Source organism: Brassica oleracea, chromosome C6 (assembly GCF_000695525.1).
Source record: "Brassica oleracea var. oleracea cultivar TO1000 chromosome C6, BOL, whole genome shotgun sequence".
Classification (NCBI taxonomy): Eukaryota; Viridiplantae; Streptophyta; class Magnoliopsida; order Brassicales; family Brassicaceae; genus Brassica; species Brassica oleracea.
Window position 1 is genome coordinate 37,152,175 of NC_027753.1, and position 12,346 is coordinate 37,164,520.

The 12,346-nt window shown below is 36.8% G+C and overlaps 3 protein-coding genes across 3 annotated transcripts; 2 read left to right on the forward strand and 1 right to left on the reverse strand.

Moving 5' to 3' along the window:
• Window positions 1–583: 583 nt before the first annotated feature.
• LOC106296879 (myb-related protein 306-like) lies at window positions 584–2,468 on the forward strand. Its single transcript, XM_013733120.1, has 3 exons — window positions 584–1,006; window positions 1,100–1,229; window positions 1,511–2,468. The coding sequence occupies exons 1-3, from the start codon at window positions 874–876 to the stop codon at window positions 2,247–2,249; spliced, it is 1,002 nt and encodes a 333-aa protein (XP_013588574.1). The 5' UTR covers window positions 584–873; the 3' UTR covers window positions 2,250–2,468.
• A 5,980-nt stretch (window positions 2,469–8,448) lies between these two features.
• Window positions 8,449–8,956, reverse strand: LOC106299381 (mini zinc finger protein 1-like). Its single transcript, XM_013735480.1, has one exon. The coding sequence runs from the start codon at window positions 8,937–8,939 to the stop codon at window positions 8,655–8,657; it is 285 nt and encodes a 94-aa protein (XP_013590934.1). The 5' UTR covers window positions 8,940–8,956; the 3' UTR covers window positions 8,449–8,654.
• Window positions 8,957–10,256: 1,300 nt separating this feature from the next.
• LOC106298147 (glutathione S-transferase T3-like) lies at window positions 10,257–11,132 on the forward strand. The gene has a single exon (XM_013734228.1). It carries the CDS (start codon window positions 10,257–10,259, stop codon window positions 11,130–11,132), a length of 876 nt encoding a protein of 291 aa, XP_013589682.1.
• The last annotated feature ends 1,214 nt before the right edge of the window (window positions 11,133–12,346 follow it).

The following is a 12,346-nucleotide window of genomic DNA, read 5'->3' on the forward strand; positions in this document are numbered from 1 at the left end:
TTGGGTTAGTATAAAAGTCGTCTGATGAACTGAGTCTGTATAAAGTTCTATAGTTTGCAGACTAGCCAGACGCTACTAATTTCAGGATGAAAATAGTGAAGAGAAGGAATGATTCTCAACACTAATTAAACATTATCTTAATCTCACCTATATAATCGGTATAAACTATACTCGTAACTGCAGTGCCAACCCTTTAAATGGTAGTGCCACGTACGTGAAGATAGAGTCATGGAGATATAGATAGAAGAGTAAGGGATGACTTTTTAGAGAAGGAAAAGAAAATGAGTAAATGCTCTTCGCTGTCTCTATTGACTCTTAAGTCTTAATCTTTTCCCTTAAAGGCTTCTTTTTGGGATCAGCAGCCACGTAGAGGATTTATTTGTTTTCTTTTATCAATATTTGTTTTCTTTTAGGGGTTACGTTAAAAATAAAAGTTATATAAGGTTTTTTCATATGTTCAGATGATAAAGACAAAAAAAATTTGTAAGAAAACAAATAATAAAAATTGTAATTCATCGGCTTTAAAAAACTGTAATTCAGGCGCTAGCGATCAATCGGGTTTAAATATGTGTATGGTGTGTCTTTATTTCAATGCACATAGATCCAAAAAACGACCCATGTGACCTAGACGCTTGTCTTTCTCTCTAACATCCAAACTTTTTACTGAAACCTCCCTTGTAACAAGCAAACAGCAACAAAGAGGATCAAAACGAAGACTCTTTCAAAACGAAGAAGACAATCTTGGAGTTTTACTAGTTACTATATAGCTTAATTATACACACACACTGTACCCCTCTATACCTGAGTTGTTTATATAATAGAGAGGGAAGAACAAAAGAAACAGAGGAGACGATCAAGAGCGTATCCGTGGATATGGGTAGACCACCTTGTTGCGAGAAGATAGTGGTGAAGAAAGGACCATGGACTCCAGAAGAAGACATAACCTTGGTCTCTTATATCCAACAACATGGCCCTGGAAACTGGAGATCTGTTCCTAAAAACACCGGTCTTTATCTTCATTTTTTTTCTTATTTATACTAAACCATCCTTATTAGCTTACACATTAACTAAAAACATGTACATGTATATATGTTTTCAGGTTTGCTAAGATGTAGCAAGAGTTGCAGACTTAGATGGACTAATTACCTTCGTCCCGGGATTAAACGAGGAAATTTCACTCAGCATGAAGAGAAAACGATCATCCACCTCCAAGCTCTTTTGGGTAACAGGTATTTGAAAATTATTCATTTAAATATTCTCCGTTTATATAAATAAATTGTGTACAAGTTTGATATATGTTAAAGAATCTTATATGTATACGATGAATCACATGTTAATGTATATATAACTTATAGCATGAATTAATCCACTCACTTTTAACTGGTCTGATCTAAGTTTATGAAACATAATATTATATTTATTTTCATCTCCAATATGTCTATTTATTTGTCGATTAATGTTTCCTTACAAACTTTTCTTAATTTAACTGGATATCGTCTTTAAAAATTAGATGGGCAGCCATAGCATCATATCTACCTCAGAGGACCGACAACGATATCAAGAACTATTGGAACACTCATCTGAAAAAGAAACTCCAGCTGCAGCGTCAAAATGGTATCACCAACGAAGACAACACCGATATGACAGAGATGTCGTCTTGTAACAACAACAACCACGTATGTACCAACAGCAAAAGAATCGCCAACAAGGGAAAATGGGAGAAAAAGCTTCAAACAGACATCAACATGGCCAAACAAGCCTTGTTCCAAGCCTTATCACTTGACCAACCAACTTCATCGATATCTCCTGATCTCGGCTCGCCAAAACCTCATCATCATTCTGCCACCGCTACTTATGCCTCAAGCACAGATAACATATCTAAGTTACTACAGAACTGGACAAGCTCATCTTCTTCAGTACCTTACACTTCATCATACTCCAACAACCGGAGCTCAAGCACTGGTGAAGGAGGCGTTCTTGATCAACACGCTTTGTTCTCACCGAGCTCAGAAACTGGATCAGTTGATGAGAAGTTAAATTTGATGACGGAGACAAGTATTTTTAAAGGTGAGAGCAAACCAATCGTTGACACGGAAGCAACTACTGATGATCATAGCTCGTTGTCTTTGATCGAAAAATGGTTATTTGATGATCAAGGCATGGTCCAGTGTGATGACGATCAAGAAGATCTTACTGATGTGTCTTTACAGGGTAAAAATACTGATAACAACTGTCAAGATGTATTCTAGGAACATGGAGCAACACTATAGATCTACCAAGTGTAGGTAGTCTAGTGGTCGTCCTATCATCCATAATGAGGTTGCTCTCTGCACCCTAGTTCGAACCTTGTTTGGGTGAGATGTATTTATCATAAAATGGTCACGGCCGAGAAAAAGCTACGGGTCAAAAGATTCCAAAACTTCCGTGAGAGAAAAAAAAAACTATATAGGTTACTTTTTATTATTATTCTCCTTTATGAATTTTAGTATTAGGTTTTATTTTACTGTATGGCTTGCTTGTTGTCAAGTCGATCGATGAAAATAAAACTTACAATTGTGTAATTTATTATTTGAAGTTAAAAATAGTGCAAGAAACTAAGTTTTCCTGTTTTAATAGTTTTGTTTAGTTATAAAATTAGTATTTAATTATTTCTTTTTTATTATTAAACAAAGCAATATTTTCACAGGATTGAAATATGCGACCTAGCAATTTTTATTGTTGATGACATAGTCCTAATTATGTCACTTGTCAAGTTTAACTCATGGTTAACTTTTATTACATGAACCGTTGAAGAAATTTTATATCATTAACAAATATATTTGATCCATGTGTTTATATGTTTCTTGGAAATACTGGTTTTTTTCACTAGATTGTAATAAATGAACAAATGTGAGAAATGAGAATTGTGTTTTTTTTTTTTTTTTTTGTCAACGAATTGTGTTTTTTTTTTAACTTCATCGGTGTGTTATTTATTGAGAAAACAAAGATTTTAATAGTTTTCATCAAACTTTAGACTACGTGCATTAATGACAATTGGATTGTAGATTTTTAAAATCATTTTACCTACAATATGGACCAGTCATCATTTAATGTAATTTAAACATGAGTCTAATAATATAATCGTGAAAAGAGATTAGACTACCTACAAATCTACAATATGGACCAATCAACATTTAATGTAATTAAGCATGAGTCTCATATACATTTTTTTTTTGAATGAAAGTGAAATTTATTTACAACAAAAAAAGTTTTCTTTACAAAGAATGCATTATTGTGTTGATGTCTATCAGCTTTCCTAAGGATTGAATGGTAAAAGACTTGAAGCTCAAAATGACATCAATATCAAGAGTGTCATCGTGTGTCAAACCATCTTCTCATGGCTTCTTCATACCCCTTTCTTGCTAGTTTTTGTGTAACTGTGATCCTGTTCCTCACAAATTGTAGCTCTGTAAACGGACTACATTGATAGGCCAACTGTTGGTATAGCGAGCTCCAAGAAGATTATTGGTTAGACCCTTCCAGACTTCCGCTGATTGTATTTCCTCTTGAGACTCATACAATCGTGAAAAGGAATTAGACTAGTAGTATTAATATTTTCCACATCGTGTGGATATAGGTCTTTGGGCAATATATATGTATAGATAATCTTCCACTCTTGAACTAGTTTTTTAGTACAAAATTAGGCTCATTATTAATACGGTACCAGAGTCCATGGTGAAAACCTATCATATGATTTCCCACATAAACAGTTTTCTATCTATGTAGATTGTACAAGTGACTCATATTGATGTGGTATATCTGAAATGTTGGATTTGGATTGTTTCCACTGGATCGCTTCTCATCCACATTTCGAGAGGAGCTATTCACATAGTGTTTGGACAATATATAAGTCTTTGGATAATATATACGTGTAAAGGAGTTCGCCCTAGCCTCTCAGGCACAAGCCCCGAGACAACTTCAGAACCATGCTCTCTGGCGCCGGCAAAGCGGTTTCTCGCCGGCGCTGGACCCTTTTGCCGATGGTGCTAGTCTTCCTCACCCTTGTTCTCATGTTTTGCTTCTTTACTGAGGTTCCAGTACGTTTCTCTTTGATTTTCGGAAGAAGGAGATCTCGTATGTCTCCAACACGAAGACGAGCGTTGTGGTCTTCGTTCGTAGTCTTCCCGGTGACTCTTTCTCTCTGTTTGGTCTCTGCTTCAGCGATGAGTCGAGAGGGCTCTCTCACCACCACTCTGTGTCGGTTCACGGAAACTCTGCCCGTCGAACCCACTTCTGGATGCCGCAGGACAGGTCACGCTGTCGACTCTGTCCAAGCCTATCAACCGCCTAAGGAGCTCAACTATCAACCAACGAACTCCCTCTTTCTGTCTCCGGGAAGACCCGAGATCGACATACCACTGTGGTTTGCTCCTTTCAAGTCATACGACACCAGATCTATAAGCTTCACGAGAGTAAATCCGAGTTTCATTGGCACCTCTTCATTCTCTCCACCACTCAAAGTGAAGCTCCTTTCTCCGGCGTGAATCCTCTCCAGCGACTGTACGGTTCATCCCAAGCGAATTTTATCCGGCGTCCTCTCCTCCGGCACCGAGGTACAGTGCAGATCTGGATCCGGCGCGTCTCTTTCCACTCCAACAGCGAGGAGTGAGTTGTCGGCTCAGTTTAATTGGGCCTGGCCCATATGGGCTACAAAGCTTAACAGCCTAAGTTTAATTCTTCCAAAGCCCAGAGTTATTGAAGGTATGATCAGACTTTTATTGGTCTTCGATGGCTGGGTTAGTTCGTCATATATTTCCGGTGGGTACACCGGGAATTTCTCTTATTGTGTAATGTCATATTTCTCCTTTGGGATGATTTTACTGGTGGGTTCACTAGGCCTTGTTTCGATTTCACCATCCTTCTCTAGCTAGAAGTGTCCTTTATCACCATCCCTCCTCTCTATGAAAGGAGATGTTTTCTTGGTTTCACTACCAAGTATCAGTTTCTTCACCGGTTTGCTATCTTGTGGAGAGCTCTGTACGGGGCCTGAAGATGCAATCGAGATTACTCATGTTTTTCTCGTAGGTGAAAGCTGGCTCTCAACGTCGCTTGTGACTATTTCTCAGCTGCCCGACTTTGACGTGAAAGCTATATCGACGCAGTCAAGCTTTGTCCTGATTTCGCTGTCATCTTCTCTCGAAGAACTATCTATCTTAACTTATTTTGTTAGAGTTGTTTATGTTTTTATTCTAAGAGGATGGCTAATTCCCTCAGTTTATTGTAACCGAACAAGTTAAGTATGAATGAAAGTAAGTTGTATTTCAAAAAAAAGGACAATATATACGTGTATGAACAATCTTCCACTCTTGAATTAGCTTTTGATATAAGTTACGCCCATCACTAATAAGCATAGTATGAAACTTTTTTATTTTACTATAATAGAATATAGTAATATAGTGAACGTAGAACTTAATAATTTTTAGCTATCTTATAACTAACCTCTAATAAACCTTGTCAATATCACAATTTCGAATAGATTTTAGTTTTGTAGAAGTTGTTCCGATAAACAAAGGGACCTTTTCTATATTCATGTAGACTTCTGAAATTGATAGAACAAAACCTGTCCCAATATCAAATTGAATTGATCAGCAAAGTCATAAATCATAATCACTGATAAATCGTTATAGTCGGTAACTAACGTGTTGGTTATATTATGGTACACAAAATCAACGTCATTGACTTTGTCAACAACAAAATACTCCCAGTTACTAAACCCCATTTAAACGTATGGGCCTCTATTTAGTAAGCATCAAGAATAAACATCAAATTAGAGAGTTTAGAATGATGTTGTGTCAAGAATCAAGATGATAGTTTGGTAGCCTAGGAGGTTCTAAGCCGTGGCCTCCACCAGAACCGTTCCAACGTTTAAGATTGCCGGAAGCGATAAAAGTTTACAAGTCTGAGTTCTGTAGGAAGTAAGCCGTGGCCTCCACCAGAACCGTTCCATCATCATCATCACCACCTCTAAGGAAGCTTGAGAGGGTGACACAGTCTTCATTGTAAGAGTGAAAAGGAAGAGGGAGGCGTGGTCCAAACCTCTCTTTGGTAAAGTCAAAACAGAGTAAGAAATCTTCAACCCCGTCAATCTATAAGAAAATCATTCTCTGCATGCTTCGAGCATTTTTGATGAACTGAATAGAGATTTTTAGAAAGGAAGAAAGAATGTTAATGGAGGATCATAAGGGTAAGCATGTGATCTTTTAAGTGCGGGCCTTTGGAAATCAAATCCATCGGTTCGATCATGTATCAATAGAACGATCACCTTCACTTCAATCATTTTGGCAGCGCACATCTCTCCATTGTTATATAAGCCAAAGGTTTCTTTTCGTTGTCTTGGTCCACTGGTTTTGTCATTTTTGGCGCCTTTTGTTTATTCTTCAATAGGGATTGTTTTTTTCTTTTTAAAAATAATTGGATTGTCATTCCACAATATATCTTTAACTTCATTCAGCATGACCACCTTTTGTTTTATAAGTTTAGTACCTAAGTTAACGTTAGAACTTGGTCACTGAAGTTGAGTTACGTTAGAACTTGAGTGATACCCCTTATTTTAATGAACAAAAAATATAAAGAAAAGTCATCAACGACCTAATAGCTTTTGAATGGGCACTAGAGATCTCCACATCAGTCCATCAGTAACAAAAACAAACAACCAACACAAAGAAAAAGAAAGTCCTTAAAGATAATCATATTAATTAGTGAGTGGGTCTTCTAACCGTTGCACATTTACGAAAGAGCCAATCATCAACCAAAAATGCCTATTGTTCACCCCAAATAAAACAACTTTGACTAGCTTTAATATTGGTTTTTGAGTGACGGGTTGATTTGGCCAATAATGGGCCTTCACCAGTCACAACTTAGCTCTCCATGACAATTGCATGCCACCTAATTGAAAAGATGTTCAAATACTTTGACACACTCCAGAGCTTTAATTTCTAATGTGTATTTTCTCCCGCTCCAAATGCTAACAACGGATTTAGCGGTACGGGACAAGCGGTACAACTGCGGTGCGATTCTAACAATTATAAAAACGTATAGATATATGGTATATGTAAAGATTTTTGTTACTGTTGACTGCGGAGCGGATTAAAACATTCGAAACCTTAGTTTCACACGTTTCAAGCTCTCTGTTAAAGTAGAAAGAGAAGACATTTGGCAAATTAATTTACTTAAGCTTTTATTTGATTAATAGTCATTCTTTCATATATGCTACTGAAGTACATTACCTAGACGAGTCAAGTACTTACTTTGTTGAGAGATCCATAACCATAATACACAAACCTTTCGTATATAATACATACGTGTAACATAATGCCAGTATATATACTCCGGTAATCCAAATTTTTCTTTATTTATATGATATGAGTTTATCAGTTGAATTGCAACATATTAAAAAAACTGTATACAGTTCTGAGATTCACGATAGGCTCTAGTTTTAAAGGTTCGAATATTAAAAAATAAAGCTCTTTCCGTTTCAGATAATATACATATTAAACTACAGTGGTCTTTTCCAACAAATTCGAGTGGCTAGATAATGGAAAAAGCAGCCATTACGTAATATTTTAATCACAAACCAAATCTTTTTTCCATGGCCATAGATTTACATTAATATTTTGTTGTAGTTGCTTCTGCCTCTTCTTTTGATTCTATAGAGTTTAATAAATAAACAAAACCCATTAACCTAGACGATAGAATACATGATTAGATATGTGGACCGTGTGTGATATTAAAAAGTTGCGTACATTATTCTACAAAGAAACTTCACGCTTTCAAACACACGTATTATATCATAAATGTAATTAGATTCAAGAAGCCAACAAAAATGGAATAGATTCAAGTCATTCAACTACTTTCGAGTTAAATGGCTTATTCCTCCAGCTACTATCATCAACTTTCTCATATTTTCAACTCATTTAGTCTTTTAGGTCGTGGTTACATATAGTACGACTCCAGAATGAATGCTAAAAGTACAACAATATTTTTCTTTTGTAGAATTATTACATGTAAGATGGCTTTTTAACATTCTTTGAAACTTGTCATTTTTTTCTTCTAAACTTCTCTCTGAAACTTAATTAAATAGAAACGTCTCATATTTTCCTTTTTGTGGTCGAATGTAAATATCTAATGCATGTTATACATTTTCCTTGTCAAAATAAAAACTGTATACACATTTCTACAATCTTTTTAGTCACACATTAAGCTTCAATCATAGGTTCAATATTCAAAGAAAAAGTAGGGATCAGAAGGCTACACATATGTATTGGAACTTGTATTTGATTTTTAGACTGATAAAACTAAGTTCCGTCCCTTCACAAATTATTCCATATCTCGTGTGATATTCTGATCATATGCTTCTTACCTGTGATATACTGAATTGTGATCCTATAAGCTCGATGAACGAACAAAATATATCAAATATCATTCTCCAAATCAAAAACATATCTACTTTCGATCCTACAATACTTTAAATATCACAAACAGAACCATTTATATACAATTTTTTAATATGCAATACACATCAATAATCATATACAAATATATATATATATATATATCACTTCTCCTTTGAAAATCAATCGATAAATCCAAATACAGAGAATCAAATCCTCGAAAAATCAAGCGTTAGGTGGAGAGTACTCACAAACAACCTCCGTATCGACTTCCTTCCGGTGAAAATTCCGATGACAACCACAAGCGGCGCATCTCAAAGCTTCAACGGTTCCTTCATTGCCAGAGGCCATAAACTCACGGCAACCGTCGACGGCGTAGCCTCCGATGTTAGCAGCGTGATTCTTTTGACACTCCACGTAACGGATGTTACTGATCGCCGATGAAGTAGTAGTCCTAGATGACGTGTTAGAGTTTCTTGATTTTTGTTTAATTACCATCTGTCTCTTCATCACGATCTGTGTGAAACCCTAGTTTTTATCGATTATTATGATCCTTGAGAATGAAAGTGGCTCTTTGGTCATACAAAAGACTCTTTATGAAAACGAAATGAAGACTAGAGGTGTGTACTTGCCCCCTTTATAGATTAGTTAGGCTTGTTTAGACCATCCTTATGTAGCTTGTTCTTGTTGATTGCAGGAGCAAAGGGAGTGACCTTGTCACAGACGAAGAAGCTTTGTGTCACTTGTGGAGTCGTGTCGTTTGTGTCACAGGCGAAGAAGAAGCTTTGTGTCGTTTATGGTTTCCTTGGTTCTTCTTGATGACCAATGGTTAAATTCTCTAAGGTTTGATCAAAATATTGATCAAAATATTGGTCATCAACTGATTCTTCGAAATTTTTTTGAGAAGAAGATGTCATATTTATGAACTAAAAGAGATTTGAAATTGGGTTTGGTAAGAAGAAGAAAAAAGATTTGGAATTTTGTTAGTTGAGAAATATTTGGCAATGATCGAAGTGGTTTGTTGAGAAATTTTGTTGAGAAATTTGGTTTGTTGAGAAATCGGTTGTGATTTGGGAAGTGGTTTGTTGAGAAATAGAGAGAGAGAGAGAGCGAGTTTGAGAGAGAGTTTGAGAGAGATAGAGAGCGAGTTTGAGAGAGAGTTTGTTGAGAAATAGAGAGACTTGAATACTCATGTTACAAATTATGAAACAATAATATAGACTTCTTCGCATTCAGTCTGTGACACAAACGACAAGACTCCACAAGCATACAAAAGACAAGACTCCACATTTGGTTCAGTCCGTGACAATAATATAGACACAAACGACACAAAGCTTCTTAGAAACGAGCTTGTTTTGTGTGTTTGTATAGTAACATGCGTGGATCGAGGGTACAAGACGAAGGAAGCTGAAAACAGAGGAGTACAAGACGAAGGAAGCTCAAAACAAGTAAATGTCTTCTTCTTTTAATTGATTGAAAGATTTATGGTTGATAATTAATGTTTTTCTTAGTGAACTAGCTTATGGTTATGTGATGAATGTGTGCTGAAGTGTAATTAATGTCCTGATTAGAGGTAGAATATGGTTGTGTGATAAATAGAAGTGATCGTTTGCTAGAAACTTCTTTCTTCTCTTCCCTTTCGTAATTACGGTGTGGTTAATGAGTTAGATAAAAGTCAAGTCCATTTGGTTGTGTGAGTGATGAATGCGTTTATCTCCTCTATTAAACTTCTTTCTTCTCTTCTCTTCCCTTTATCTCTTACTATCAAACTTCTTTCTTCTCTATTTGCTTGTCTGAGTTTGTCTAGTACTTAAGACATATTCAAAAATGGATTCCAATCCATATTTGAATTTAAATTTTGTTGATCTTCTTCAAAGTCAACAAGATAGTGACATAGGTTTAGAATTTTCTCCCATTCCTTTATATGGCACGCAAGCCACTGAAGGTTCTAACTTCGAGCAAGAGACTCCACTGGAGCGCAAAGAACGGAGGGCTTGGACGCCAACAGATGATGTGGTCCTCATCAGCTCTTGGTTAAACACCAGCAAAGACGCTGTTGTTGGGAACGAGCAAAAGTCTGTAGCCTTCTGGCAGAGAATATCAGACTACTTTGCTGCTAGTCCAAAGCTTGCAGGCCGTGAAAGAAGAGAGCCATTGCACTGCAAGAACCGGTGGCACAAGATCAATGATCTTGTCTGCAAGTTCTGCGGAGCGTATGAAGCCGCAGTCAGAGAGAAAACTTCAGGCCAAAATGAGAATGACATTGTCAAACAAGCTCACGTGATCTTCTTCAACAACTATAAAAAAAAATTTACTCTGGAACATGCATGGAAGGAGCTTCGGCATGACCAAAAGTGGTCTGTTCTATCTATGGAGAGAAACAATAAAAAGAGAAAAGTTGAGGACGGTGCTCAATCCTCAACGTCTCACGTACCTGACGATGTGAGTGGTGAAGCGTTTGAGGGAACGGCTCGGCCCCCTGGTGTAAAGGCTGCCAAGCGCGGTGGTAAGAAGCCAATGGAAGAGGGGAAGAGGGAAAAGGAGTGTGAGCGGATTTGGACCATGAAACAAGAGGATTTGTGTAGAAGAGAAAAGCTCTCCAAGATAGGTCTTCTTGACCGTCTACTTGCAAAAATAGAGCCACTGCCTGAGTATGAAGAAACGCTTAAGAAGAAGCTAATTGCCGAGTTGTTCTCCATTTAGACTTAAGAAGAAGGTCATCTGGTTAAGTGTCTTTGTTCTAGTTTGTTGTTTGTTCTTATGTTCTAGTTTCTAGTCTCTAGTTTGTTGTTTGTTCTAGTTTGTTGTTATGTTGTTTGTTCTTCATGTACTTGTCACGCTTTAAGTAATGATGAAGTTCTTGTTTGTTGTTCTGTTCTTACGTTTAGTCTTGTTGTTGTTAATTTCAGGAGCAATGGGAGTGGACTTGTCACGTTCTTGTCGTGGGAGTGAACCAGATGTGTCACGGACAGTTGTATGTTTGTGGAGTCTTGTCTTCACGTTGTTGTATGTTTGTCGTTTCTGTCACATGCTTGTGGTTTGTAGTCTTTTGTATGTTTGTAAAGTCACGGACTCAATGGTTGCCAAGTCTATATAATTGTTTCAAATTTGTACCAAGAGTATTGTCCTCAGATCTCTCTTTATTTGTTTTAAACTCTCTCTGTCTATTTGTTTCAAATTCCAAATCTTTCTCACCTCACAGAAGGAAAGAGAGAAGCCACTTCCCAAATCACCGCTTTTTCTTACCAAACCCAAATTCAAATCGCTTTGATTTTTAAATATGGCATCTTCTTCTCAAAACAACTTCGAAGAATCAGTTGATGACCAATATTTTGATCAGTACTTTGATCAATATATGGATCAAACCTTAGAGAATTTAACCATTGGTCATCAAGAAGAACCAAAGAAACCAATATTTTGATCAGTACTTTGATCAATATATGGATCAAACCTTACAGAATTTAACCATTGGTCATCGAGAAGAACCAAAGAAATAAAGAAAGAAGCGAGCTTATATCGAGAGAAACCGTGAAGAAGGGCACATTCAATTATGGAATGATTATTTCAGTGAAACTCCAACGTATCCTGCACAATTCTTCCGACGACGTTTTAGAATGAACAAGCCGTTGTTCATGCACATTGTTGATCGACTATCCAACGAAGTTCAATACTTTCGGGATAAGAAAGATGGTCTCGGAAGGAAAAGTCTCTCTCCCCTTCAAAAGTGTACTGCAGCCATTCGTGTCTTGGCATATGGTTCTGCGGCTGATGCGGTCGACGAATACCTCCGGCTCGGTGAAACAACAACTCGGTTATGTGTACAAAATTTTGTGGAAGGAATAATATATTTATTTGGCGATGAGTACCTAAGAAGACCAATACCAGCTGACCTTCAACGTCTACTTGATATTGGAGAG